The sequence below is a fragment of the Mirounga angustirostris genome, unplaced genomic scaffold, assembly GCF_029215605.1.
Source record: "Mirounga angustirostris isolate CCGP_5_RB_7025 unplaced genomic scaffold, mMirAng1.0.hap1 SCAF_1, whole genome shotgun sequence".
NCBI lineage: Eukaryota > Metazoa > Chordata > Mammalia > Carnivora > Phocidae > Mirounga > Mirounga angustirostris.
The window spans coordinates 101,494,923-101,520,097 of record NW_026991709.1 but is presented as its reverse complement, the minus strand read 5'-3'; the positions used below and the strand labels follow the sequence as shown (position 1 = coordinate 101,520,097).

General features: G+C 34.7%; 1 protein-coding gene across 2 annotated transcripts in view; it reads left to right on the top strand.

Annotated features, from left to right (window-relative positions):
* NMD3 (NMD3 ribosome export adaptor) overlaps positions 1–24,215 on the top strand; it is a 33,263-nt gene extending 9,048 nt beyond the window's left edge. For both annotated transcript variants that reach the window (XM_045903443.3, XM_064585744.1), the window contains exons 5-16: positions 1,265–1,345; positions 2,109–2,237; positions 2,510–2,600; positions 11,574–11,652; positions 12,338–12,434; positions 14,517–14,634; positions 15,733–15,878; positions 18,176–18,288; positions 19,055–19,127; positions 21,015–21,121; positions 22,078–22,148; positions 22,584–24,215. In XM_045903443.3, coding sequence (XP_045759399.1) covers positions 1,265–1,345; positions 2,109–2,237; positions 2,510–2,600; positions 11,574–11,652; positions 12,338–12,434; positions 14,517–14,634; positions 15,733–15,878; positions 18,176–18,288; positions 19,055–19,127; positions 21,015–21,121; positions 22,078–22,148; positions 22,584–22,717 — 1,239 coding nt within the window. In that variant the 3' untranslated portion in view covers positions 22,718–24,215. The remainder of the gene's footprint in view (positions 1–1,264; positions 1,346–2,108; positions 2,238–2,509; positions 2,601–11,573; positions 11,653–12,337; positions 12,435–14,516; positions 14,635–15,732; positions 15,879–18,175; positions 18,289–19,054; positions 19,128–21,014; positions 21,122–22,077; positions 22,149–22,583) is intronic.
* The last annotated feature ends 960 nt before the right edge of the window (positions 24,216–25,175 follow it).

The following is a 25,175-nucleotide window of genomic DNA, read 5'->3' as shown; positions in this document are numbered from 1 at the left end:
TCAAATGTCTGAAACCAAATGCAGCATCTTCTCTCCATCAAATCTGTCCTTTATTTATTTCAGAAAAATAGTTATTTCCTAGATGCCCAAGCTGGATACTTGAACCTCATCCTAGATTCTGTTCTTTTCCTCCTTGCCATATCCAGTTGTCACTCAGTTCTGTAGATCTTATTTCCTAAATAACTCTTATGTCTTTCTGCTTCTTTTATTTCCAGCACCTCTCAGTTCAGATCACCTACAACTCCTGCCCAGATTATTGAAACAACCTCCCTTGTTTGTTCTTCTCTCTTTCTCAAAACACCCATTTTAGCTATATGGAGCTACGTTGAGTTCCTCACATGTAGCAAACTTTTTTGGCCTTTGCTGATATAGCAGTGAGTTACCATTGTGGATTCAGTATTCAGCATGAGATGCCCTCTAATGAACTTTTTTATTTATTTATTTTTTTAAAGATTTTATTTATTTATTTGACACAGAGAGAGAACAAGTAGGCAGAGCAGCAGGCAGAGGGAGAGGGAGAAGCAGACTCCCCACTGAGCAGGGAGCCCGATGCGGGGCTCGATCCCAGAACCCTGGGATCATGACCTGAGCCAAAGGCAGCCGCTTTCCCACTGAACCACCCAGGCGCCCCTGAACTTTTTTTTTTTTAAAGCCACATACTTAATGTAGATAGAATAATCCAAGTAGAAACTTTTGTTTATGAGATTTCTAGTAGATGATGAATCAACAGATCTTTGCTTTCTTCTAAAAAGTATAATTTCCATTTTTAAAAAAGTATACTGGGGCACCTGGGTGGCTCAGTCATTAAGCGTTTGCCTTTGGCTCAGGTCATGATCCCAGGGTCCTGGATCGATCCCTGCATCGGGCTCCCTGCTCCACGGAAAGCCTGCTTCTCCCTCTCCCACTCCCCTGCTTGTGTTCCCTTTCTCTCTCTGTCTCTCTGTCAGATTAAAAAAAAAAAAAAAAAAAAAAAAACTTTAAAAAAGAATAAAGTATACTTTTTAAGGGAAAATAATTTTTTTCTATGCAAATACTTTAATTTTTGTTTGAATTACACCAGTTGCATTAATGTAGTCCTTAGATGGTCCTTTCATTGCACTTTTTGTTGCCAGACCTCTGATAATTTTTTTTTACTGGTGATGTTGAGTAGTCATGCTAATCACAGAGTCCTTAAACTTATAAAATCTATTTGTTAATGACTTGTTCTTTCATCTTTTTTCTCAGGTGGGAACTTATGTTTCTTTTTGTTTGTGTTATTTTGAAGGTACGGCTTGTAGATGCAGGTTTTGTTTGGACTGAGCCCCATTCTAAGAGACTTAAAGTTAAACTGACTATTCAGAAAGAGGTAAGCTGTATATAGTTTTCTCAACATGTCTGGAGTGTAGGTAGTGAAAATGAAGGGATATTGGTAAGTTACCTTATTTGAATAGCTTAAAAGGAAAAGATTACACTCTTAATTTTAACCTTTCTGGATTTTTTTTCTTGGGGTCATCTGCCAGATGATCAGGTCATTAGTAAGAGCAGCTATAGCTCATCTTTTCACAGTTATTTTTATTAGAAAAAAAGATTGAGGTAAAAGCATGAGCTAAGACAGTGTTTCTCAAATTTGGCTGATCATCATTATAATTCACAGTGAGTGAATCAAACTGGATCCATCTGGATATGACACTCAGGAATCTGTGTTTAAAAGCTGCCCAGGTTATTTCTGATGATTGGCTATGTTTGGGAACAATTAAATTAAGGAATGTCTTTTTGGGAGTTTTCTTTGTCTTATTTTTTTATACATATACACACACATATATAGATATATAAATTCTTCAGACTGTCTTCACAACCACTTTAACTAAAGGTAAATATGAAATGTTAATTTAATCCTACAAATTAAACCTGTCTTTTTCTTGAAATAGGATTACTTATTTTTATGACTTTTAATTTAATTGATTTATTGTGGATGTCCTCAAAGCATTCATGGAAAAAGACTTTAAGTTATTAACTTTAAGTATTAAAGTTACTAAATATTATTTTCTTTTAAGAAAAACATTTGTTATTAAACAGAAAGGAAAGAAGGAAGGAGTGTGATTTTTTTTTTTTTTCTCCCCCCCAATCAGGTGATGAATGGTGCTATCCTTCAGCAAGTGTTTGTGGTGGATTATGTTGTTCAGCCTCAGATGTGTGGAGATTGCCACAGAGTAGAAGCTAAGGATTTCTGGAAGGCTGTGGTTCAAGTGAGGCAAAAGGTATTGAGAGAAAGATGATGAGTGAATCCTTCATCTTGTGTTTCATTTTTGTCAGTTACAAGCAGTTAGTAAAACCTCCTCCTTTCCCTTTTCAAATCCTTTAGGCACCAGCGATAGTCTAGGTTTCTGAAACATTCACTTTTAAAAATAGGTCACTATCACGTTTTAGATAATCTTTAAAGATTATTTTTGTTTTAAAAATCAGGGTGCTATACCTATAGATGGCTTTTTTTTCATTTCCTCTACTAATCAAATAATGCATTTATATTTAGACTTTGCACAAAAAAACTTTCTACTATCTGGAACAGTTGATTTTAAAATATGGAATGCATCAGAATACACTTCGTATCAAAGAGATTCATGGTGAGTTAAAATTTAAAAGCATTTGAATTGATGTCAGAATTATTTCAACTAACGTAAGTCTTATCCTTATTGATAATATCTAGAATAATAACTGTCCAAAAGAACAGTTTCTTCTGTTAGGAAGAAAAAAATCTTGGTTTTTTATCTGCACTGTCCAATATGGTAGCCACTAGCCGTATATGGCTATTGAATACTTGAAATGTGTCTAGTGCAACTGAGGAGCTGAATTCTTAATTTTTTTTTGTTTTAATTTAAATTTACACTAAGTAGCTACCAGATGAGTAAACCAGTAACTGCATTAATACAGTGTAAAGTGCTGTGATGGAAAACTCATCGAAAACTTGTTTCATGCGGAGATCAGTTTCTGATTGGAAGAAAATTATTTTTGAGATCTGTAAGTTCTTTTGTAATATTTTTGGTTTTGATATACAAATGATATAGTTAGATTTCTTAAAAGGTAGAATTCAAAATTTTTTGCATGATTTCATAATGGTTCCTTAGAGTGTGTTCTGTCGTAGCACTTACTGTTGGTATAGTATACGTACTAGATGGCGGATGGATATTTCTCTAATTGATAGTAGAAAATATAAATGTTTTTAAGCAGACTTAAAGGTTAATATTTTTAGATGGTGCTTGATACTGGTGAACATCTATATACATTGTTTTCCTAGTCTCTAAAGTATAGGTTTAGAGATATCTGTTCTTGAAGGAATGACCAAATTCTTACATCATACTCCTCATTTTAAAACTGGGAGTTCTGCTGTTACTAATTGATCTGTTACTCATATCTTGTATGTCTTGGGAAAGTACTTAGAGAAGTGTGGTCTTGGGTCCTTAAATGGGGGGAGATGTATGTAGTGATGTCACCAGGAGAAAATCTTTTAAGCTTTGTATCTGACCTGAATGCCTTACCGGTAGACATAAGGTTAATAGTCTAAATCCATGAAACACAATTTATTTTATTTATTTAAAAAAAATTTTTTTGGGGGCGCCTGGGTGGCTCAGTTGGTTAAGCAACTGCCTTCGGCTCAGGTCATGATCCTGGAGTCCCAGGATCGAGTCCCGCATTGGGCTCCCTGCTCAGCGAGGAGCCTACTTCTCCCTCTGACCCTCCCCCCTCTCATGTACTCTCTCTCATTCTCGCTCTCTCAAATGAATAAATAAATCTTTAAAAAAAAAAATTTTTTTTTTAAATTTATTTGAGAAAGAGCAAGCAAGCACGAGCTGGGGGTGGGGGTGGGGGCAGGGAGGAACAGAGGGAGTGGGAGAAGCAGATTCCCCGCTGAGCAGGGAGCCTGATGGTGCTCCATCTCAGGACCCTGAGAACATGACCTGAACCAAAGGCAGACGCTCAACTGACCAGGTGCTCCTAAGTCGGTGAAACACAATTTAATATTTACTATGGGTAAGGTGTCTATTTAACATGGTGCCTGGCTACTTGTGGCCAGCCACCAGGCAAAAATACACCTTTGTTCTGAGTAACTCTCTTTTAAGTAACTCTTTCGGGGATAGGTAGATCCAAATATTATAGCTAAGAAAGCAAACCGCTATTTTTATCACCATGGCAGGAATATACTCAAAGAATTTTTTTGTAGCGAAAGACTTGGATACATCCTGGGACATGCTTTTGCAATCATATTCAAACCAAAAATATTGCAAGTTTAAAGGCCCTTTTTTCACCCAGAGGAGTTAATCTGTTTTTTTTCCACATGCTAGATCTTGGTTTGATTTAAATGAATTTTTTGTTTGTGGTTTATTCGTAACTTTGTTTTTTTATAAAATCATAGTAGTAGTAAAAATTCACACATAGATGTATATGTGAATTAAAGACCTCTACATCCCTTTTATCCATTTATTATCTCCAGAGGTAGCCCCTTAAAACAAGATAGTATAATATGTACTCTTTTTGAGGGGGGGTGAGGAGAGAGGGAGAGAGAGAAGCTTAAGCAGGCTCCATGTCCAGTGTGGAGCCCGATGTGGGGCTCAGTCTCACAATGCTGAGATCATGACCTGAGCCAAAATCAAGAGTTGGACGCCTAACTGACTGAGCCACTCAGGCGCCCCTATGATATATACTCTGTATGTAAATTGTGATGGCATTGGTTTCCCCTCATATGTTTGATCATTCTGTAATATTCTGTGACCTGCCATCTTACTGTATTTGGAAACCTTGTCATGTCATTTAATGTGGTCCTATTCCATTATTTTTAACCACCGTGTGTGTGTGTGTGTATTCATTAATCAATGTATATTTAATTATTTAGTTCTAGCCTGTTGACTGGCTTATAAGATATTCCATTTTTTGCTGCTACAAATGGCACTATATTAACTTATCCTTATGTTTATGTATATTTGGTGGTTTTTCTTTGGGATTGAGTTTAAGAATTGCAATGACTAGACCGGAGTATGCAATTGTTAAATTTTTATATGTACTGTTAGATTGTCTTTCAAAATAGTGCCGGTGTATTGTCCCAACACTTGTAAGAATTTTCATTTTTTCGCAAACACTTGCCAACACTGTTCATGATTTTTGCTGTTCTATTAGAGAAAATAATGGTATCTTGTTTTAATTTGCATTTCCTTGATTACTAATGAGGGTTAACATTTTTTTTTTTTAAAGATTTTATTTATTTATTTGAGAGAGAGAGAATGAGAGAGAGCACATGAGAGGGGTTAGGGTCAGAGGGAGAAGCAGACTGCCTGCCGAGCAGGGAGCCCGATGCGGGACTCGATCCCAGGACTCCAGGAGCATGACCTGAGCCGAAGGCAGTCGCTTAACCAACTGAGCCACCCAGGCGCCCGAGGGTTAACATTTTTATATATTATTAGCCATTTATGTTTATGTCTGATGTGAATTGTCTGTTTTTCATATGTCTATTTCTTCCTCATTTATTTTGTCTTATTCTGGACATCAATCTCATTACGTGTGTGTGTGTGTGTGTGTGTGTGTGTGTGTTATGTATGTATGTTTAGAGAGCTAGCATGCATTTGAGTGTGAGCCTAAGGGAGCAGATAACTTCTTGCATTGTCACATGCCTTTTATCATTTAAATTTTTTATTCTTTAGTTATATAGCTATGGCTTAAACTTTTGTGTCTTACATAGGAAAGCTTTCTATGCTCCCATCATTATATTTTTATTAAAAGTAAATTACGTTTAGATTTTTAATCTTAACCGTTGGGAGTTTTTCCTAGGTTACTCTATCCTTTCCCACTGATTTGAAAGATCGCCTTTCTTACATACACTAAATTCCTTTATATGCATGACTCACTTCTGGTTTGTTTTGTCTTACTGCTTCTACCACAGTATGTGAATTATACTTTATAATATGTATGCCCTTATTAATTTTTTTGCAAGATTTGATTGATAGTAAATAAGAACATGGATTCCGAAACTGATTTTGTGGGTTTGAACTCTGTCCCTCCAGTTTTTTTTGCTGTGTGATCTTAGGCAAGTTATTTAACTTCTCTGAGTCTCAGTTTTCCCATCAATAAAACAGGATGGTTATAGCATTTACCTCATAGGATTATTTTAAGATCAAATAATCTATGCAGAACACTTAGAACCCTGCCTGGTGCATAATCATGTTTATTTAGTTCTTTTCTGTACTTCAGTGAAACATTTTATAGTTTCCTTATAAAGATTTTTAAATGTTTCTTGTTTTTTTTTTTTTGGCTCTTCTGCACTATTTGTCATTGTGGATGGCAATTTCATTACATTTTTATTTCTTTAAATTTTATTTATTTGAGAAAAAGCATGAGTGGGGTGGAGGGGGAGGTTCAGAGGGAAAGGGAAAAGCAGACTCCCCACTGAGCAGGGAGCCTGATGCGGGGCCTGATCCCCAGACCCTGAGATCAGGACCTGAACCGAAGGCAGACACCCAACCGACTAAGCCACGCAGGCACCCCATGCATTTTTAAATTGATTATTGCTAATATATTGGAAAGCTGTTGATTTTATATATTGATCTTCTTGAAATTTCTTAATGTCATTGATAGTTTATAGCTGATACTCTTGATTTTCTAGGTAAACCATTATCTGTAATGGTATTTTTATTTCATCTTTTGCAGTGTTTTTCCTCTTCTTTTTCCTTTCTTTTTCCCTTTGGCTAGGAATGGAGAGTTACATGGTATGGTAACATGGTCATATGTCAGGCATTATCTTTCTGTATTTCATCCCTAAGTGTAATATTAATATGTTGAGATTTCTATTTGATACATATGCATTCATAGTTATATACATATATAAGCTGTTCAATCCAGTCTTGTCATCAGTTATGTTAGTGACATCGAAAGAATTGGAAAGTTTGCCCTCTTTCTACCTAGTGTTTATCAACCTCTTGAAGTTTTGTAAGAACCTGCCCATTGAGCCTGGGTGCCTCAGTCGGTTAAGCATCTGACTTTGGCTCAGGTCATGATCCCAGGGTCCGGGGATTGAGTCCTGCATTGGGCTCCTTGCTCAGCGGGGAGTCTTCTTATCTCTCTCCTTCTGTCCCTCCCCGCTGCTCGTGTGCACATGCGCGTTCTCTCTCTTTCAAATAAATAAATAAAATCTTAAAAAAAACCCTGCCCATTGAGACATTCAGTTTGATATGGGGGAGGGGGTAAAGGCTTTTCAGTTTCTTTTGTTAGGGTATTAGTCTTTGTAAGGTATTCTATTGCTTCTTGAATTAATTTTAATAGCATTTTCCAAGGAAATAATTTCACCTAGCTTTTCACATTCTTGGCATAAAATCGAACTTAGAATATGTATTAAAACATTAGATCTCATCCATAAACTATGGTTGTATCTTCTTTATTCTTCCTAATGTTGTTTGTCTTTTCTCATCTCCCCTCACTTCTTTACATCTATCAGATTTGCCAGTTTTGTCCGTTAGTTTTTTCAGAGAACTAGCTTTAATCAAGTCTTTTCTTTTTTCTTAATTTTTGCTTTAAAATTAACATCCATCACCGTATATATTACAAAATTTTTTTCCTTCTACTTTTTTTTTTTTTAAAGATTTTATTTTATTTGAGAGAGAGAATGAGAGAGAGAGAGCATGAGAGGGGGGAGGGTCAGAGGGAGAAGCAGACTCCCCGCCGAGCAGGGAGCCCGATGCGGGACTCGATCCTGGGTCTCCAGGATCATGACCTGAGCCGAAGGCAGTCGCTTAACCAACTGAGCCACCCAGGCGCCCTTTCCTTCTACTTTTTAAAGTTTTATTTTGTTTGAATTAATTGGAAGCTTACTTTATTTTTAGTTTCTAATAAATGTACTGAAGTTTATAAATTTTCATGAGTACATGTTGGTTTTGTAGCTGTTATTTATAGCTACCTTTTTCCACTATACATTGCGTATTTCTTTTATTTTCAGCATCTCAGCTATTTTGTTCTCTTGGGTATATACCTATGTGTAGACTTGCTGAGTCATATGGTAAATTTATGTTTTTCATCTTTTTTTATGTTTATCTTTTTAAGAAACTGGCAGACTGTTTTCAAAGTGGCTGTACCATTTTATGTTCCCATCAGCAATGTTTGAGGGTTCCAGTTTCTACATCTCCTCACCAACGTTATTGTCTCTTTTTGTTCATAGCCATTCTAGAGGGTGGTGTGAAGTGATATCTCATTTTGTGGTTTTACTTTGCATTTCCTAATGACTAATGATGTTGATCATCTTATCGTGAGGTTATTAGCCTTTCCTGTATCTTCTTGGGGTACATAACTATTCAGATCTTTTGCCCATTTTTTAATTGGATTGTTTGTCTTACTAAATTTTAAGTTTTTTTTAATATATTCTGGATACTAGTTCCTCATCATATATATGATTTGCAGGTATTTTCTCATAGCCCATAGCCTGTCTTTTCATTGTCTTAATGTTGTCTTTTTTTTATTGTGATACGAACACTTAACATGAGATCTTCCCTCTTAACAAAATTTTAAGTGTATTATACATTATTGTTGACTATAAGTACAATGTACAGCAGATCTCTAGAGCCTGTTCATCTTGCTTAACTGAAACTTTATGCTCATTAATTGGTAACTCCATATTTCCCCCTCCTCTCAGCCCCTGGCAGCCATCATTCCACTCTTTGATTCTCTGAATTTGAGTATTTTAGAGGCCTCATATAAGTGGAGTCATCTAGTATTGGTCTTTCTGTGACTGGCTTATTTCACTTAGTATAATGTCCTCAAGGTTCACCCATGCTGTTGCATAATGCAGAATTTCCTCCCTTTTTAAGGCTGAATAGAATTCCATTGTATGTACACACCACATTTTATCTATTCCTCTGTTGTGGAAACAACCCAAGTGCCCATCATCTTGGCTACTGTGAGCAGTGCTGCAATAAACATGAGAGTGCTGATATATCTTTGAGATTCTGATTTCAGCTCTTCTGGATAAATACTTAGAAGTGGGATTAATGGAACATATGGTAGTTCTATTTTTAATTTTTTGAAGAACCTCCATGCTATTTTTCATAGTGGCTGCACTGTTTCACATTTCCACTGGTGTGCAAGAGTTCCAGTTTTCCTGTATCCTCATCAATACTTGTTTTCTGTTGTTGTTGTTGTTTCAATAATGGCCGTCCTAATGAATATGAAGTGATATCTCGTAGTTTTGATTTGCATTTGCCTGATAATTTTGACCTTGAGCATTTTTCATGTACTTGTTGGCCATTTATATGTCTTATTTGGACAAATGTTTGTATAGTTCCTCTGCCCATTTTTAAAATTTAAACATTTTAACTGATCAGGTTTAGTTTTTTTCTTGTTGAGTGGTAGGAGTTCCTAATATATTTTGGAGATTAACTCCTTGTCAGATACATACGGTTCGCAAACGTTTTCTCCCTTTTTGTAGGTTTCCTTTTCACTGCGTTGATGTTTCTTTTGCTGGGCAGAAGCTTTTTAGTTTGATGTAGTACCAGTTTGTTTTTGTTGCCTCTGCTTTTGGTGTCATATTCATGAAATCATTGCCAAGACCAGTGTCACGAAGCTTTTCTCCCTCTGTTTTCTTCTGGAGGTTTTATAGTTTCAGGTCTTTCATTTGATTCTTTAATCCATTTTGAGTTGATTTCTGTGAATGGTGTAAAACAGATCCAGCTTCATTCTTTTGTATGTGGATATTCAGTTTTCTCAATACCATTTGTTGAAGAGACTATCTTTTTCCAAGGGTATAATTCTTAGCATTTGGACATCAGTTGACCCTAGATATGTTGATTGGTTTCTGGGTTCTCTGTTCTGTTCCACTGGTTATTAGGACGTCTTTATGTCATTATCAAACTGTTTTGTTTACAGTAGCTTTATATTTTGAAGTCGGGAAGTGTGATGTCATTTGAGTTGCAAAAGTTTAAAATTTTGAAGTCCAGTATGTAAATTTTTTTCTTTTGTCCATTATGCTTTTGTTGTCATGTTTAAGAGCTCTTGTTTAATCAGTGTTATAAAGATTTTCTTTTGTGTTTTATAGTTTTAGCTCTTAAATTTGGGTCTAACCCTTTCTGTGTTGTTTTTTGTGCATGGTGTGAGGTAAGAGTCTAAATTCATCTTTATCCATGTGGATATCCTGTTTGCCCAATGAAAGGGCTATCCTTTCCTCAATGAATTCTTTGAATCCTCTGTCAAAGATCTGTTGACACTAAATGTCAGAGTTTAGTTCTGGGTTCTCAAGTTTGTTCCATAGATCCGTATATCTATCCTATGCTAATACCATACTGTCTTGACTAAAGTTACCAGGTTTTGAAATTGGGAAGTTTAAGTTCCCAACCACTTTGTTCATCTTCGGAATTCTTTCGGCTGTTCTGAGTTATTTAGTTTCTTAGTTAGCTGAGTTGTTTGGAAGAGTATTTCTGTAAGCATTTCCTAGCAGGTAGGTGTGTTTTTAATTATCCATTTGTTGCTGATTTTTAATGGTACTGCATTGTGATCAGATAATACTGTCTAATAATTCATACTGTTTAGAATTTATTGAAATTAAAAAATCTTTGTACATGATTGTTTTATGAATATTCTATGAGTTTTTAAAAATAATATGTATTCTTGGGACCGTGTTCTATAATCTCAGTTAAATCAACCTTGAGAGTTATTCAAGTTCTATGTATCCTTCCTATTTTTAGTCAGTTTGGTCATTTTGTTTTTGTTTTCTTTGTTATTTTATTTTATTTAAATTTAATTAACATATAGTGTATCATTAGTTTCAGTGGTAGAGTTCAGTGATTCATCAGTTGCATATAACACCCAGTGCTCATTACTTCAAGTGCCCTCCTTAATGCCCATCACCGTTTCCCCATCCCCCCACTGACCTCCCCTCCAGCTTCCCTCATTTTGTTTCCTGCAGTTAAGTCTCTTATGGTTTGTCTTCCTCTCTGATTTCGTCTTATTTTATTTTTCCCTTCCTTCCCCTATGATCCTGTTTTGTTTCTTAAATTCCACATATGATTGAAATCATATAATTGTCTTTCTCTGATTGACTTATTTTGCTTAGCATAATACCCTCTTGGTCATTTTATTTTTGATAGTCTCAGACTAGCCTCCCACAGTGATTGTGCATGTGTTAACATTTATTAATTTCTTTTTTCTTTTTAATAGTTTTTGTTTTCTGCATCTCAGTGCTATGTTATTAGATGCATTCCTATTATCTTCTTGGGAGATTATTATATAAAATACACTTCTTCTGTGTAGCTCCCCCCGCCCCACAACCCAAAATCAAGACCTGAGCTGAGATCAAGAGTCGGATGTTTAACTGACTGAACCACCCAGGCGCCCCATTTCTCTGCCCCTTTGATCTTGAATTTTATTTTGTCTGAAATTAAAATTGTGAATCTTGTTTTCTTTTGTTATTATTTGTCTGATTTGTCTTATCTTTTTGTTAAGTCTTGATACATTTTTTATGTTTTCTAATAATTTGTTTACTACGCATTTAATTTGTGATATAGTCATGTTAGTAGAGGAAAGTCTTATTTTGCAGAATTATTTTCATGTGGCTTTTCTTATTTTTTTTAAAGATGGTCTGGATTTCTATTATTCCTCAAAACAGCATGCTCAGAAAATGGTAGAATTTCTTCAGTGTACAGTTCCCTGTAGGTATGTTCTGAACCTAAATATGATTAAACCCAAAGAGCTGGGAATGAATGTAAATCTTATCCTTCAGGCTTAGACTACATCTCTTATGTTAAAAAGTTTAAAATTGTAATAGGAATATTTACATGATTAGTAAGCATCTATTGGATTAGCCACTTTACAGGAATTATTAGCCAAAGAGTATGTAAGAATCTCTTCAGGGAGCTAGACCTCACACTGTGATAAGTACTATAGTGCTAAACCTTTGAATGTATTTAAATAATACAAAAGAAAGATGGGGGTAGAGGGCTTTGGGGACAAGCTTCATGGAAGAAGAAGAAATTTCCTAAAATGGGAAATTTTCAAAGGTAGAGTTTATAGTGAAAGGAGAGATTAGTGTGAACAAAGACTTGTGGTGGACAATGTGTGGCTTTTAATGGATGCTATATATAGACTACATTGGTCTGAGCCAAGTGCATGTTTTAGAGGTTTTGAGTAGATAAAATTGAAAAGAGGTAGTGTGCAGTTGGGTTGGTGAAGGTTTTGAAATGTAAGTGGATGAAATTAGGCTTTGCCATAGCAGGCATCAGAATGCTGTTTCACACCTTGGACAGTAATCATTTGATTTGATAAAAATTGATATTCCCTAGACTACAATAAGTAGGAATCTTTATGTCTTTTTATTACTATAAACTTTTTTTCTTAACAGACACAAAGCCTCACAGAGATTGATCTCTCAGGATATCCATAGTAACACATACAATTACAAAAGCACTTTTTCTGTGGAAATTGTTCCAATATGCAAGGTACTTTTTCTCATTTAATTAATCCATGTCTATAAAAGAATACAGGTAATTAATTGGTTTATATGTAATTATTAGCTCCTGATTTCCTTCTGGGATTGGTTAAAAATTTAGAATAACTTCCTTCTTAAAGGATTCCTGTCTGACATATTCAGCCATATTAAAAAGATGTTAAAAAATAATCATGCTTAAAATTATAAATTGGCATACCTTTCACTTTGGTATACTAATTAAAGGTCTGGTTGCAGTTTTTTAATGTTCACATTCCTTAAAATTTGTGATCCTGGTGGACACATAAAAAGTTTGAATACAGGAAATGACATTAAAATAAATATCAGTGAACCACTTTGTAGAATATGTATAAAGTGGATTTTGGCATGATAAAATTAAACAGTATTGTGGAAATGAAATCGTAGAATCATTTTGTGATTTAAAAACAGTCTGAATAAAACTTAAAATGTAGATTATCATTTCATTTCATTGTATTAAGGTAAAACCCCGCTTCAAAAATATAAATGAATTAAAATGCAACACATAGTTACTGAGGATCTACTACAGAGAAGGCAGTGTATTAAGGATTATTATTTAGAGGTCTCTAACATATAGGAAGTTAAATGTCAATATCTACTAATAATGATAAGTGCCATAATTTATTGTGAGCATTCCATATAAAGTTAGTATCTAAGTATTTGAGTATATTTCACTTCTTCATATCTCGTTATACCTAGGGTAAATCATTTCATCATTTTGAACATGAGGAAACTGAAGCTTGGGGAGGTTAGATGACTTGCCCAGAGTTACATAACTACAAAATGAAGCTAGGATTTGTGCCTAGGTCTGTGACTCTAAAGCTTTAAAAATACTATACTAATTTATGGTGCAGTGTATACTAACAGGGATGAAATGATAGCATAAAACAGGGTCAGCAGCGACACCTGGCTGGCTCAATTGGTAGAACATGTGACTCCTGATCTCAGGGTCATGAGTTCAAGCCCCACGTTGGGCATGGAGCCTACTTTAAAAAAAAGCAGTGTCAGCAAACTTTTTCTGTAAAGGGCCAGATAGTGAATGTTTTGCTTTCAGGCCCAGTAGTCTATTTTGTAACTGTCCAGCTCTGCTCTTATTTTACATAAGTAGCCATAGATAATAGGTAAATGAATAGCCAAGGCTATGTTCCAGCAAAACTATTTACATAAATGGTGTGGGCCAAATTTAGCCTGAGGGTCATATTTTGCAGACCCCTGGTTTAAAACAGTGAACATTTTCCTGGTACAAAGCCTGTATGAAGGGTGAATCTAGGTGTGATGTCATCTTTAGGCCATGGGTTAAGTGCTTTGAGTGATTCATGAAAGTAACTGAATAAATGCACAATGTAAGAGTATTTTCATTTAATCTGTTGAGACTCTTCCTAAGTGAAAAACAAAGTACTGGACTAGGTGCTATTAGAGATGCACAGAACGCCCCTTCAGTGGAGGAGCCTATGACTGTGAATTGATACAGCTTAAAATACAAGCCAGATCTTTTTGTATTTTAATACAGTTTAAAAACAGGTAACTACATTGCTGGTAATATCTCCTCTAATGTACACATGGACATACGTGCTTTTTGGGCATTAAATTTTTGATTATCTATTGGTGCATGTAGCCCTGAAAGAGAAACATGTGGCTCCTCTGAAATTTATTTTTTATGGAAATTGAAAGAAGTCACAGGTAGATATAGAAAATCACCCTCCTTCAGATGCTTACAATACCTTGTTTAGAATGTACACTGTATTACCACAGAGCAATAAGCAATTAAAATTCAATAAAATTGAAAATAAACTTAATACTTTAGTGAATAAGATCTGGAAAAATACTTTTAAAACATTTTTATTAAGACAGATCTTCCCATCGTTAGAAGGAATAGCTTATTTTCTGTTTCTCCAAGATTTGATTCTTTTCTTTAGGCCCTTTGTTAATAAATAGAATTAACAATAACATTTTGGTTTGGGCACATATACTTTGGATCAGGTTTATATTGATGAGTGTTTATTGGAGACAGTTACTTAGGATTTGCTTCACTCTAAATGTTAGTTCTTATGCCTAGGATAATGTTGTTTGTCTGTCTCCAAAACTGGCACAAAGCCTGGGAAATATGAACCAGATTTGTGTGTGTATTCGAGTGACCAGTGCCATTCATCTCATAGATCCAAATACCCTACAAGGTAAGTTTTAGGAAATATTTGCCTTGACAGTTTTGTCCAGCAAGCTGTAATAATTTATATTGCTAATTTCATCAAATATTCTCAGTAATATTGTTATGAAAAACTAGTTAAGATTTTTACTGCTGTTTAATTCTTAAAAAACACTGGAATTTTTAAAGCTTTTGATAAGTTACCCCTGAATTTTCTATTTGAAGAAACAAGTCTGTGAATTTTAAAAAATTTACTAGGTTAGTCCGTTTCTTTTTACTGAAATTGACTTATTTACCTCATTTAATTTTTGTGAATAATTAAGTTCATTGCCAAGTTTAGTGTATAGCAACTATTTGAAGTTTAGAACATTTCACTTATAATGCAGTAAAACATTTAGTTTAAATATGAATTTTAATTCATTTTATCATATTACACAATTTTTAACATTCCCTTTGTAAAACTATTTTTTAAAGAAGATCTCATATTGATAGGAGCATCTACTTCTTGATCTTTTTTATGTATTTCCTGTAATGTAAGTTTTCTGTTATAAAAAATCAAGTTTACATTTTTTAGAAAGTCACTTATTCTTGTCAATTAGAATTCATAAGTCAAAGGTCTTTTTGCAGTATTGGGATGAATATCTGTCAGGTAGAACTTTATTTCTTATTAAGCAGCTAAGAAGACTGATAAGGTTTCTAAAGTGCCAGCGCATGAAACAACTATATAACTGAGTGGATCTGATCTTACTTACTTTATTTTTTTTTAAGTAGGCTTTTTTGAGGAGTCCAACGTAGGACTTGGACTCATGACCTTGAGATCAAGACCTGAGCTGAGATCAAGAGTAGGGCGCTTAACCCACTGAGCCACCCAGGCGCCCTGATCTTATTCTAAAGGCACTTAGCTATGTGGGGTCCTGATGATAGTAACTACTTAAGATATTGACACCTGAAATTTTTCTTGTGCTATGAGAAGTTTGGGGCTGATTTATAGGAATAAATGATGATTCTAGAGAGTTGCCACTGTGGTCTCTTGACCTCATGCTTCCCAGTTCATATATATCAACTTCTTCCTAATATATTTGGTGGCTTTTGAAATACTTCATTCTTGATGTTCTATGTTTATACTTAGTTGCGGATATTGATGGAAGCACTTTCTGGAGTCACCCTTTCAATAGTTTATGCCATCCCAAACAGCTAGAGGAGTTTATTGTGATGGAATGCAGCATAGTCCGAGATCCAAAACGCAATGCAGGTGCTGGAATGATATCAAAAAAGGTAAGTTCCATCCTCCCCATCTTTTTTCCCCCCAACTTAACTGTTCTGGTCCCTCTCTTGTATTTTTATGTTTTTTATGTGGTTCCACATAAAGCTAACACCTCATTAGGTTACAAATGCATTCCATGTTTGTATGTTATTTGTTTTTAACACGTGGTCATTGTGGTGAAATTTATTAGACTTACACTATCTGGTAAGTTCATTTTTCTCTTTAATGTTGGAAACATTTTTAAAAATGTTTATTGTGAAAAAGATTTCCTAGCGTTACTTTGTATAGGAGGACCAAATGACAAACCTTTTTTTACTTTAAAAATTTTCAAACATTTTGAATTTAAGTATATGTTATATTATCACTAATTACTGAATACTTCAGTATGCATCTCTAAAACATAGGAACGTTTTTCTACATAATCAAAGTATTATCATTTGTATAAACTTAGTTTATATTCAGATTTCCTCATTTGTCCCCAAATGCCTTTTATGGTTTATTCAAACTAGTATCCAGTTGGGGACCATATGTTGAATGTGAATGTTTTACCTCTTAAATCTTTTACTTAATAATGGCCCCCTTCACTCTTTTTTTTTTTTTAGCTTGCCTGTCTTCCTTCTCTCCTTTGGGACATTCATATTGTCCCAGATTTAATCATTGGGAGCCCCCATGCCTTAAAAAAAATTTTTTTTAACAACTTGTACTTTTTTAGAACAGTTTTTGGTTAATAGCAAAATTAAGAGGAGGTAAGAGATTTCCCATATACCTCCTGCCTCCACACATGCCATAGCTTCCTCCATTATCAGTACCCACCCATCAGAGTGGTACATTTGTTAAAATTGATGAATCTACATGGATACCTGATAATCACCCAAAGTCCACAGTTTACATTATGTTTCACTCTTAGTGTTGTACATTCTTTGAGTTTGGTCAATGTATAAGGACGTGTCTTTCATTATAGTATCATACAGGGTATTTTCACTGCTCTAAAAATCCTCTGTGCTCTGCGTATTCATTCTTTCCTTTCTCCTAACCCCTGTCAATCACTGATCTTTTTACTGTCTATAGTTTTGCAGAATGTTATATAGTTAGAATCATATAATCTATAAGTGCCAAATAACATTTCACTGTGTGGATTTACCAGAGTTTGTCCATTCACCTAGTGAAGGACATCTTGGTTGCTTCCAAGTTTTGGCAATTATGAATAAAGTTGCTATAAACATCCTTGTGTTTGCAGTTTTTGTAGAGACATAAGCTTTCAACTCCTTTGGCAAGTAAATACCAAGGAGCATGTTTGTGGTATCATTTGGTGAGGTATGTTTAATTTTGAAGAAATTGGTAATTCACTTTTTTTTTTTTTCCGTTCTTTCCTAAATCTGGAAACTATCATTTATTTCAGTTTCTCCCTCTATCTCTTTGTGATTCCTTAATTCCCCAGTCTATAACTCTTAGTATTTTGCTTTTGATGCCATTTACTTACATCTCTTTTTGTTAGTAAAAAGTATTGGCAAGTGCTGTATTTAATTCAGCCTGGAAATTTGAAATGTCAGTTATAATTGCTTATAAAATCCTATGTTGGAAAGAGACTTTAATGGTTTTCTAATTTAAAATTTCAAACTTGGGGGGCACCTGGGTGGCTCAGTTGGTTAAGCGTCCAACTCTTGATCTCAACTCAGGTTTTGATCTCAGGGTCATGAGTTCAAGCCATGTGTTGGGCTCCATGCTGTGCATGGAGCCTACTTAAAAAAAAAAAAAAAATCAAAGTTGGGATGTTGTTTCTGCAACAGGACAAAAAGGATTATACTTCAAATAGCCCACATCCAAAATATTGATTTCATAAAGATTTGGGTTCTCTAGTAGTAGTAGTGCCACTGGGATTGCTAGATTGCTTTGTCTGAACCTTGGTTTTTTGAACACTGTGTGTAAAACAGGGGCTTGTTAGGATATTTCCTGGAGTTAAGATTTTTCAGTTATTCTTTTTGCTCAGTCTGTATTATGTATCTCCCTGTGAAAACATTTGTTTTGAAAATTCTATATATGTCTGTATTTAGGTGATATTGTTAATGTTTTATAAAGTCTCAAAATCTTAATAAAGATATTTATTTTATATATTCCTTATTGAGTCTTTTTCTGTACTCAGTACAGTAATTTGTTAATTTTGACAGTGTTTCAGAGATCTGAAAAATAAAACAATTGCTGTCTTTAAAATGAAAATTAGAAAACCAAAATTAACATTGTATTAGTTTCTGTGAGATGCATTTTGAGTTATGCTTGGATTATTGAAGTGTGCATTTTCTTTCCTGTCAAGCATACACTTGGGGAAGTCTGGGTACAGAAAACTTCTGAAATGAATACAGATAAACAGTATTTTTGTCGTACTCATTTGGGACATCTTCTAAATCCTGGAGACCTGGTGTTGGGGTTTGTATTATTTTACAGTATTTTAAACTGGCAATTAGCATTGCAAATTTTCTTTGGGAGCCAGCAAAGCTATCTAAAATACTACCAAAGATGTGTTTCCACAAAGAATTTAAGAGTTCTTAGGAGCTTTACAGTTCACTTTATTGATAACTAAATTAAACTAGATTGGACAAAAGCCCATAGTTACTCCATTTTGGCCATCACCTTAAAGAATCATTTAATCCAAGATTTTGAGTAATTGAACCCTGAAGTTGTATGGTTAGATCATATTTGTAGCTTTTTTGGGGAGTGGATAGTTTTTTATTATGAATATGCTGTTGCTCAAATATTTTACTTTAAAAATATGGAAGCCATATATGTAAGAATCCTTCACAGGAATTGGACAGTCTATTCTAATACAGAGCTTACCAGCATGCCATAGGCATTACTTTTGCTCTTGTGGGTTTTTTTTTTTTTTTAATTAAATTGAACCATCTAACTGAATTCTAATGTTATACTGATATATGTCTGTTCCGACTCTTTTACAAGTACATAGTAAGATGGACAGTGATGGGTAATATGTGAAACCTAGAGATCAGAATGTGTTGTTATCTTTACCCCGATCTGTAGAGGCATGTTCATTGTATAGTAAACTGCAAAACTTTTAATGTGGGAAAGCATATTAAATGTTAATTCTAGAACTTTCGGGTGAACATCCATTAAATAAGAAGGAATGTGGAAAAAATAAATGTTTTTGTCATTAAGTGTTTAATTATTTTTATTTCAGGTTTGATTTGGCCAACTGTAACTTAAATGATGAGTATGTCAACAAAATGAACTCCGATAGAGTCCCAGATGTGGTAAGGCTTTAGATTTTTTCCTTTTTTCCTGTGTTAAAGAGGATTGATATAATAACACTTATGGGTAAGATGCGTTGAGTTCACATTTATGAAAGTAACAAATCAATTTAGAGGTTCTTTTGAAATTACAGCTAACGGGGGACGCCTAGGTGGCTCAGATGGTTAAGCGTCTGCCTTCTGCTCAGGTCATGATCCCAGGGTCCTGGGATCGAGGCCCACATTGGGCTCCTGGCTCAGCAGGGAGCCTGCTTCTCCCTTTCCCTCTGCCTCTCCCCCTGCTCGTGCTCACTCTCTCTCTTTCTGTATCTCTGTCTCAAATGAATAAATAAAATCTTAAAAAAAAAAAGTAAAAAAAAAAAGAAATTGCAGCTAAGGTATAATGGCAAAAGTCTTCATATTTAATCATGTGTCTTTGTGGGGAAAATCCAAGATTTATTGAGTTTTTCATTGCTCTTATAATTGAATTTCCATTCTCTGTCAAAATGCTTGATATCATCTGTAGAGCAAAAATAAATTTGCAGCTAAAAATGATGACCATTAGAACTTAATTTAGGTTCATTCTTCTTGGCTCAGCTTATTTCATATATTGTTCAGTTAAAGTGTTTAGAATTAAAACCATTATTCAGATTTTTCAGGTTTGCATGTAATTGCAATTGAAAATAATCTTTACAATGTTGAGTTTTAGAGAAAGAATGTTTCTTCTGAAAAAAGCCTGTAAGCCTGTTAAATTCTAACATGAGTTTATTAGAATCCTAAGCAAGAGTGAATGTGAAAGACCCTAATTCCTGATTGCTTAATCTTCACTAGTCTCTTTAGATGTGGGCAAAAATGAAGTCATGGTATAAGAAGGACTCCCCCCTCACCACCCACTTGTGCTTTTATTAATTAGTAAATTAGGAAATAGAAGCATAGTTTAGATAAAAGCCTAACAGAGTCAAGGCCATCAAGACAGTCATACAAGATTTTGTATTGTGTAAAATTATTTTTATTACTCAGTTTTTTAAACTGTCCTAGGACATATATTTGTAAAAGATAAAGTTTTATCTATAACTGCTTATTAGTAGTAATAAAAGGGAGGGAAAATGTCTGCCTGTGGTAATATTTCAGGATGATTATGTGAATGGTAGCTGAGAACTGAACTTTGGTATAAAGAAAGACACCAGGGGCGCCTGGGTGGCTCAGTTGGTTAAGCGTCTGCCTTCTGCTCAGGTCATGATCCCAGGGGCCTGGGATCGAGTCCCGTATCGGGCTCCCTGCTCTACGGGAAGCCTGCTTCTCCCTCTCCCACTCCCCCTGCTTGTGTTCCCTCTCTGCTGTGTCTAAAGAAAGAAAGCTAACAGAGGGGCACCTGGGTGGCTCAGTCGGTTAAGCAGCTGCCTTTGGCTCAGGTCATGATCTTGGGGTCCTAGGATTGAGCCCCGCATCGGGCTCTGCACTCAGTGGGGAGTCTGTTACTCCCTCCCCCTCTGCCGCTCCTCCCTGCTAGAGCTCACTTGCTCGCACTCTCTCTCCACCTCTCTCTCTTGTTCGCTCAAATAAATAAAATCTTAAAAAAAAAAGACACTAGAAATGTGAAGTTTTTGGTATAAAAAAGCAATTTAATTTGAATCACTGGAAAATTTCAATTATTAAATTTTAACAGTTATGAAAATAATGGCAGAATGCATTTTCGTAAAATACTAAGTACATGTAGAAAAATATTGCAAGTTCTCTTGACACTGCCTCTTGATCCCTACTTTTGTCTCCTAAGATGTAACCAACTGTCATCAGTCTGGTGACTTTCTGGCTTTCTCATAGTCTTTCATTTTTTAACTTTGTTGGACTTTGAGGCCTCTTTACTTCATTCCCATTTTTTTGTAACTTTGCAAATACTGCTGTTACTTTTAGGTATTAATCAAGAAGAATTATGACCGTACCAAACGTCAGCGTCGTAGAAACTGGAAACTGAAAGAGCTTGCAAGAGATAAAGAAAACATGGATACAGATGATGAAAGGTCCTACTTTAAACCTTATATATTGTCTCAAAGGAAATCCTTATAATAAATCTGTATAGTTTTTATATATAGTTATCACACGATTGTTGCATTCAGTATTAGTTTTGTATTCTTATTGTGTTAATTGTATCAGTGTAAGAGGCTGTTGTGTTAATTAAATCAGTATAAGGGGATATAATGATATTATATATGTATGTATATATAATATATATATATTAATATTATTATTTCCTGGGTTTTGGCCTGAGAATTGCAGCATTATTGTAAACAGTGCATTTGAAAAGCTAAAATAAGTACTTTGTGGATATCACAAATAGCAAGTCAGTACTTACGACTTAGGATAGAAAGAAAAGAGCCCATTGATATCAAATATGCTATTTTTCAAACAACTTAAGGAGAAATGAAGATGTTGTGTTCTAGAAAAGTATATTGGACAATTCAGAAGTGGCCTTAATGATGGTGAAGACACTGATATCTAAAAAAATGAAGAGTTTAAATAAAATTATGTCATGAAATGTGAGTGGGAAATAGTAATACTTCCAAAATACAATCTCATAAGGTAATTTAAAATAAGTATTTACAAATATATAATGTTAAATTAATTAGATATTGTATGTACATATTTATTTCAACTATGGTCTTAAAAGTGTATGTATTTTAACTTGGCCACAAGACTTTGGGGGGGGGGATGGTAAAGTAGGAGGACGTTTTCTCGTCTTATATTTAATATTACCTTATATTCAAGTATGTATTTTTTTAATCATGTAATTTTGAAAGAAAAGATTTTTTTTAACTTGTCAGAGTATTTAACATCCATATTTGACCTTCAGATATTATTTTTAAAGATTTTAATACTTGGAACACATTTATCTTATAGTGCTGAAAATGAAGAAAACATAACTTCATACTTTGTTGGTAAAGATCAAATAGTTAAATGTTTCTTTCTCTTTTTGTAGGCAATACCAAGATTTCCTTGAAGATCTTGAAGAAGATGAGGCAATTAGGAAAAATGTAAACATTTATAGAGGTTAGTGTTTTAGGAGTGTTTAAGTTGTATCTTTTGCTTTGTATAGATATATTACCCCACTATAAATATTTTGGTATCTTAAACTTTCATTCCATTAATGACTTCTGTGTTTGTTTTTAAAACTTGACTAAACATTTACAAAAAATAAAAATACTTGCAGAACAGTAAAACTTATTGAAATGTTGTTTTACCACATTTGATATTATTTGTATCTTGCTATAATCCCTCAAGTTCCTGATTCTTACACTAATGGATATTTATTGATACATTTATGTAGTTCATTCATTTAGTGACTAAATGCCTGCTCTAGATAGGATACAAGAACTGCAGATATAATATGGTTAAATAATAGTAATGATGGTGGGGGGAGGCATTTTGCATATTTCCATATTTGTATTTATTTGAAATCCTCCTTGTATTTTTTTTTTTTTTTAGATTCAACCATTCCTGTGGAAAGTGACACAGATGATGAAGGAGCCCCTCGAATTAGTCTGGCTGAGATGCTTGAAGACCTCCACATTTCCCAAGACGCTACTGGTGAAGAAGCTGAATCGATGATGACACAGTGAGATTGTGTTGTAGATGATTTCCATGTCTGTAGACTCAGGATGTTGGATGAAATAACTTTGATTGTCTATTCCGCCTATGCTTCCATATTGAGAAAGGAGAAATTTAGTTTTAAACTTGAATAAATAGGACTATTTTGATTGTTCATTCAAAGCACTGAACGAGATTGATAGCTTTGAAGTTTTTGGATAAAAGATTATGAAGAATGTAATTATTAATGATATTTAGGCCATTTTATGTGTGGAATTTTTTAAGTTTGCCTTTTTAGGATACCCTAGTATTTTTGCATACTGTAGCGCCAGATTTGAAATCTCAAAAGTTTTGATGCCTTGGAGGTTACCTAAATCTTCAAGTATGAAACAAGCTTTTACATTTCTTTTTGCATTGATGGCTTTAGTAAAAGAGCATATGAAGAATCATTTTTATATGAACTTGTTAATGCACTTTGATCCACTTTAGATCATTTTTATGTCATTGGGATAGGTAACTTGGGGTTCAGTTTATTACTGGACATTCAGGGGGAAGTTAATCTATTTTATTCATAATATTAACATCTTCAAAAGCTTAAATTGGGGTTATCTTAATTTTTATTGCAGAAGAAAATATATTTAAAGTATTTGTGGATTTGTAGCAAACATAGATTATTTAAGGGTTAACTAACAATTTGTACTTTTGTTATTTTTGCTCATGCCAGCAGCTTAGACCAGTAGCTTGCTTGTGTCATAAAAATGTCTTCCTATCACTTCAAGCATTTTTGCTTTTGAAATTTTGGTTTACAAATTGAGAAGGAATTTTCTTTATATAAGTTTCTGTCATTGAATATATCACCATCAAAAAGAATATTACGATCTAGCACATAGATGATGAAATAATAAAAATGATCTTTATGCTTTATAAAACCATGAGTCAGACTTGAAAAAGGAATGCCTTCTACATCCTTGAATGAAAAGCATTGGCTTGGGCGCCTGGGTGGCTCAGTTGGTTAAGCCACTGCCTTCGGCTCAGGTCATGATCCTGGAGTCCCTGGATCGAGTCCCGCATCGGCCTCCCTACTCGGTGGGGAGCCTGCTTCTGCCTCTGACCCTCCTCCCTCTCATATGCTCTCTCTTTCTCATTCTCTCTGTCTCAAATAAATAAATAAAATCTTTAAAAAAAAAAAAGAAAAGCATTTGCTTGAGTTTTAAAGTGTTTTGAGAATGAAATTTTAAGATCCTATTTCTATAAGCAAGATTAGACTTAATAAGTATGCCAGAACCAAAAGCTAATTCATAAACTCTAGCTATACCACTACATAAGGAAATCGAGTAAGCGATGAATGGAGCATTTCCTTTTTTTAAGATTAGACTCCCCAATTCTGAAGTTATGGGTAAAGGCCTGAACTTTATATAGTCGTTCCTGTTCTGTCTGCATATTTAGTTAAAATTTTCACTTGTGGTTTGTGTTTACCTCTTCTATGTCAAGACTTGAAAAAGCATGAAAATAAAAACATTCTCCCCTTTTTTTGTGTGTCCTTGAAGTGATTGTATTAGTGTTGTATTTAAATGACAAGAGTATCTTATGCAGTATTCCTAGGTGGAGTTATTTAAGTACTTGTCATATGATTTTCTCACTGAGAAGTATAATTTCCCACTAAACTTATTTAGTCTTACTTTTTTTTTTTTTTTAAAGATTTTATTTATTTATTTGACAGAGAGAGACACAGTGGAAGAGGGAACACAAGCAGGGGGAGTGGGAGAGGGAGAAGCAGGCTTCCCGCGGAGCAGGGAGCCCGATGCGGGGCTCCATGCCAGGACCCAGGGACCATGACCTGAGCCGAAGGCAGACGCTTAATGACTGAGCCTCCCAGGTGCCCCTAGTCTTACTCTTTTTGATTTTGTCTTTATGAGTAATGAAACCTGTTGATTGAAAGAAGGCTGTGACAAGGTGAAGGAATGTAGGTAATAGAAAAACTAATAAGCCGAATTCTCAGAGTTACACAGCCTTGATAAACCTACCATTTTAGAGTATAGTTACTCTAAAGTTCCCAGGCTGTGGTTTCCCAAATACTCTTGTTGTTGTCCCAGAGTTGATACAGTTTGGGAAGGCTGGTATTAATCAAATTCTCAAAAAGCTGATTTATAATACAGGAGTGATTTCTAAGCCATATGGTCAGTTAGCTTCTTGTGTAGTCAGATCTTCACTTGAAGGTGTTGTTTTGTAGTCGAAAGTCATTTTATGAGCAAGCAAACAGTTGAGGGAGAGAGTTACTTGTGTAATTCAGATATTTAACAGCATCAAGCTAATCTGCCACAGTAGAATCTAGAACTCCAGGCTGAGTGCCAGGACTAGACACTACTCCTCTGTAGTCAATACTGAGTAAGTGCCAAGTTTTCCCTGGACTATTTTAGTAAATGTGTTCATATTGATTCTGTCCTTTAGATTACTTGATCTGTTATTTTTAGCCCACGGGTGTTATTACTT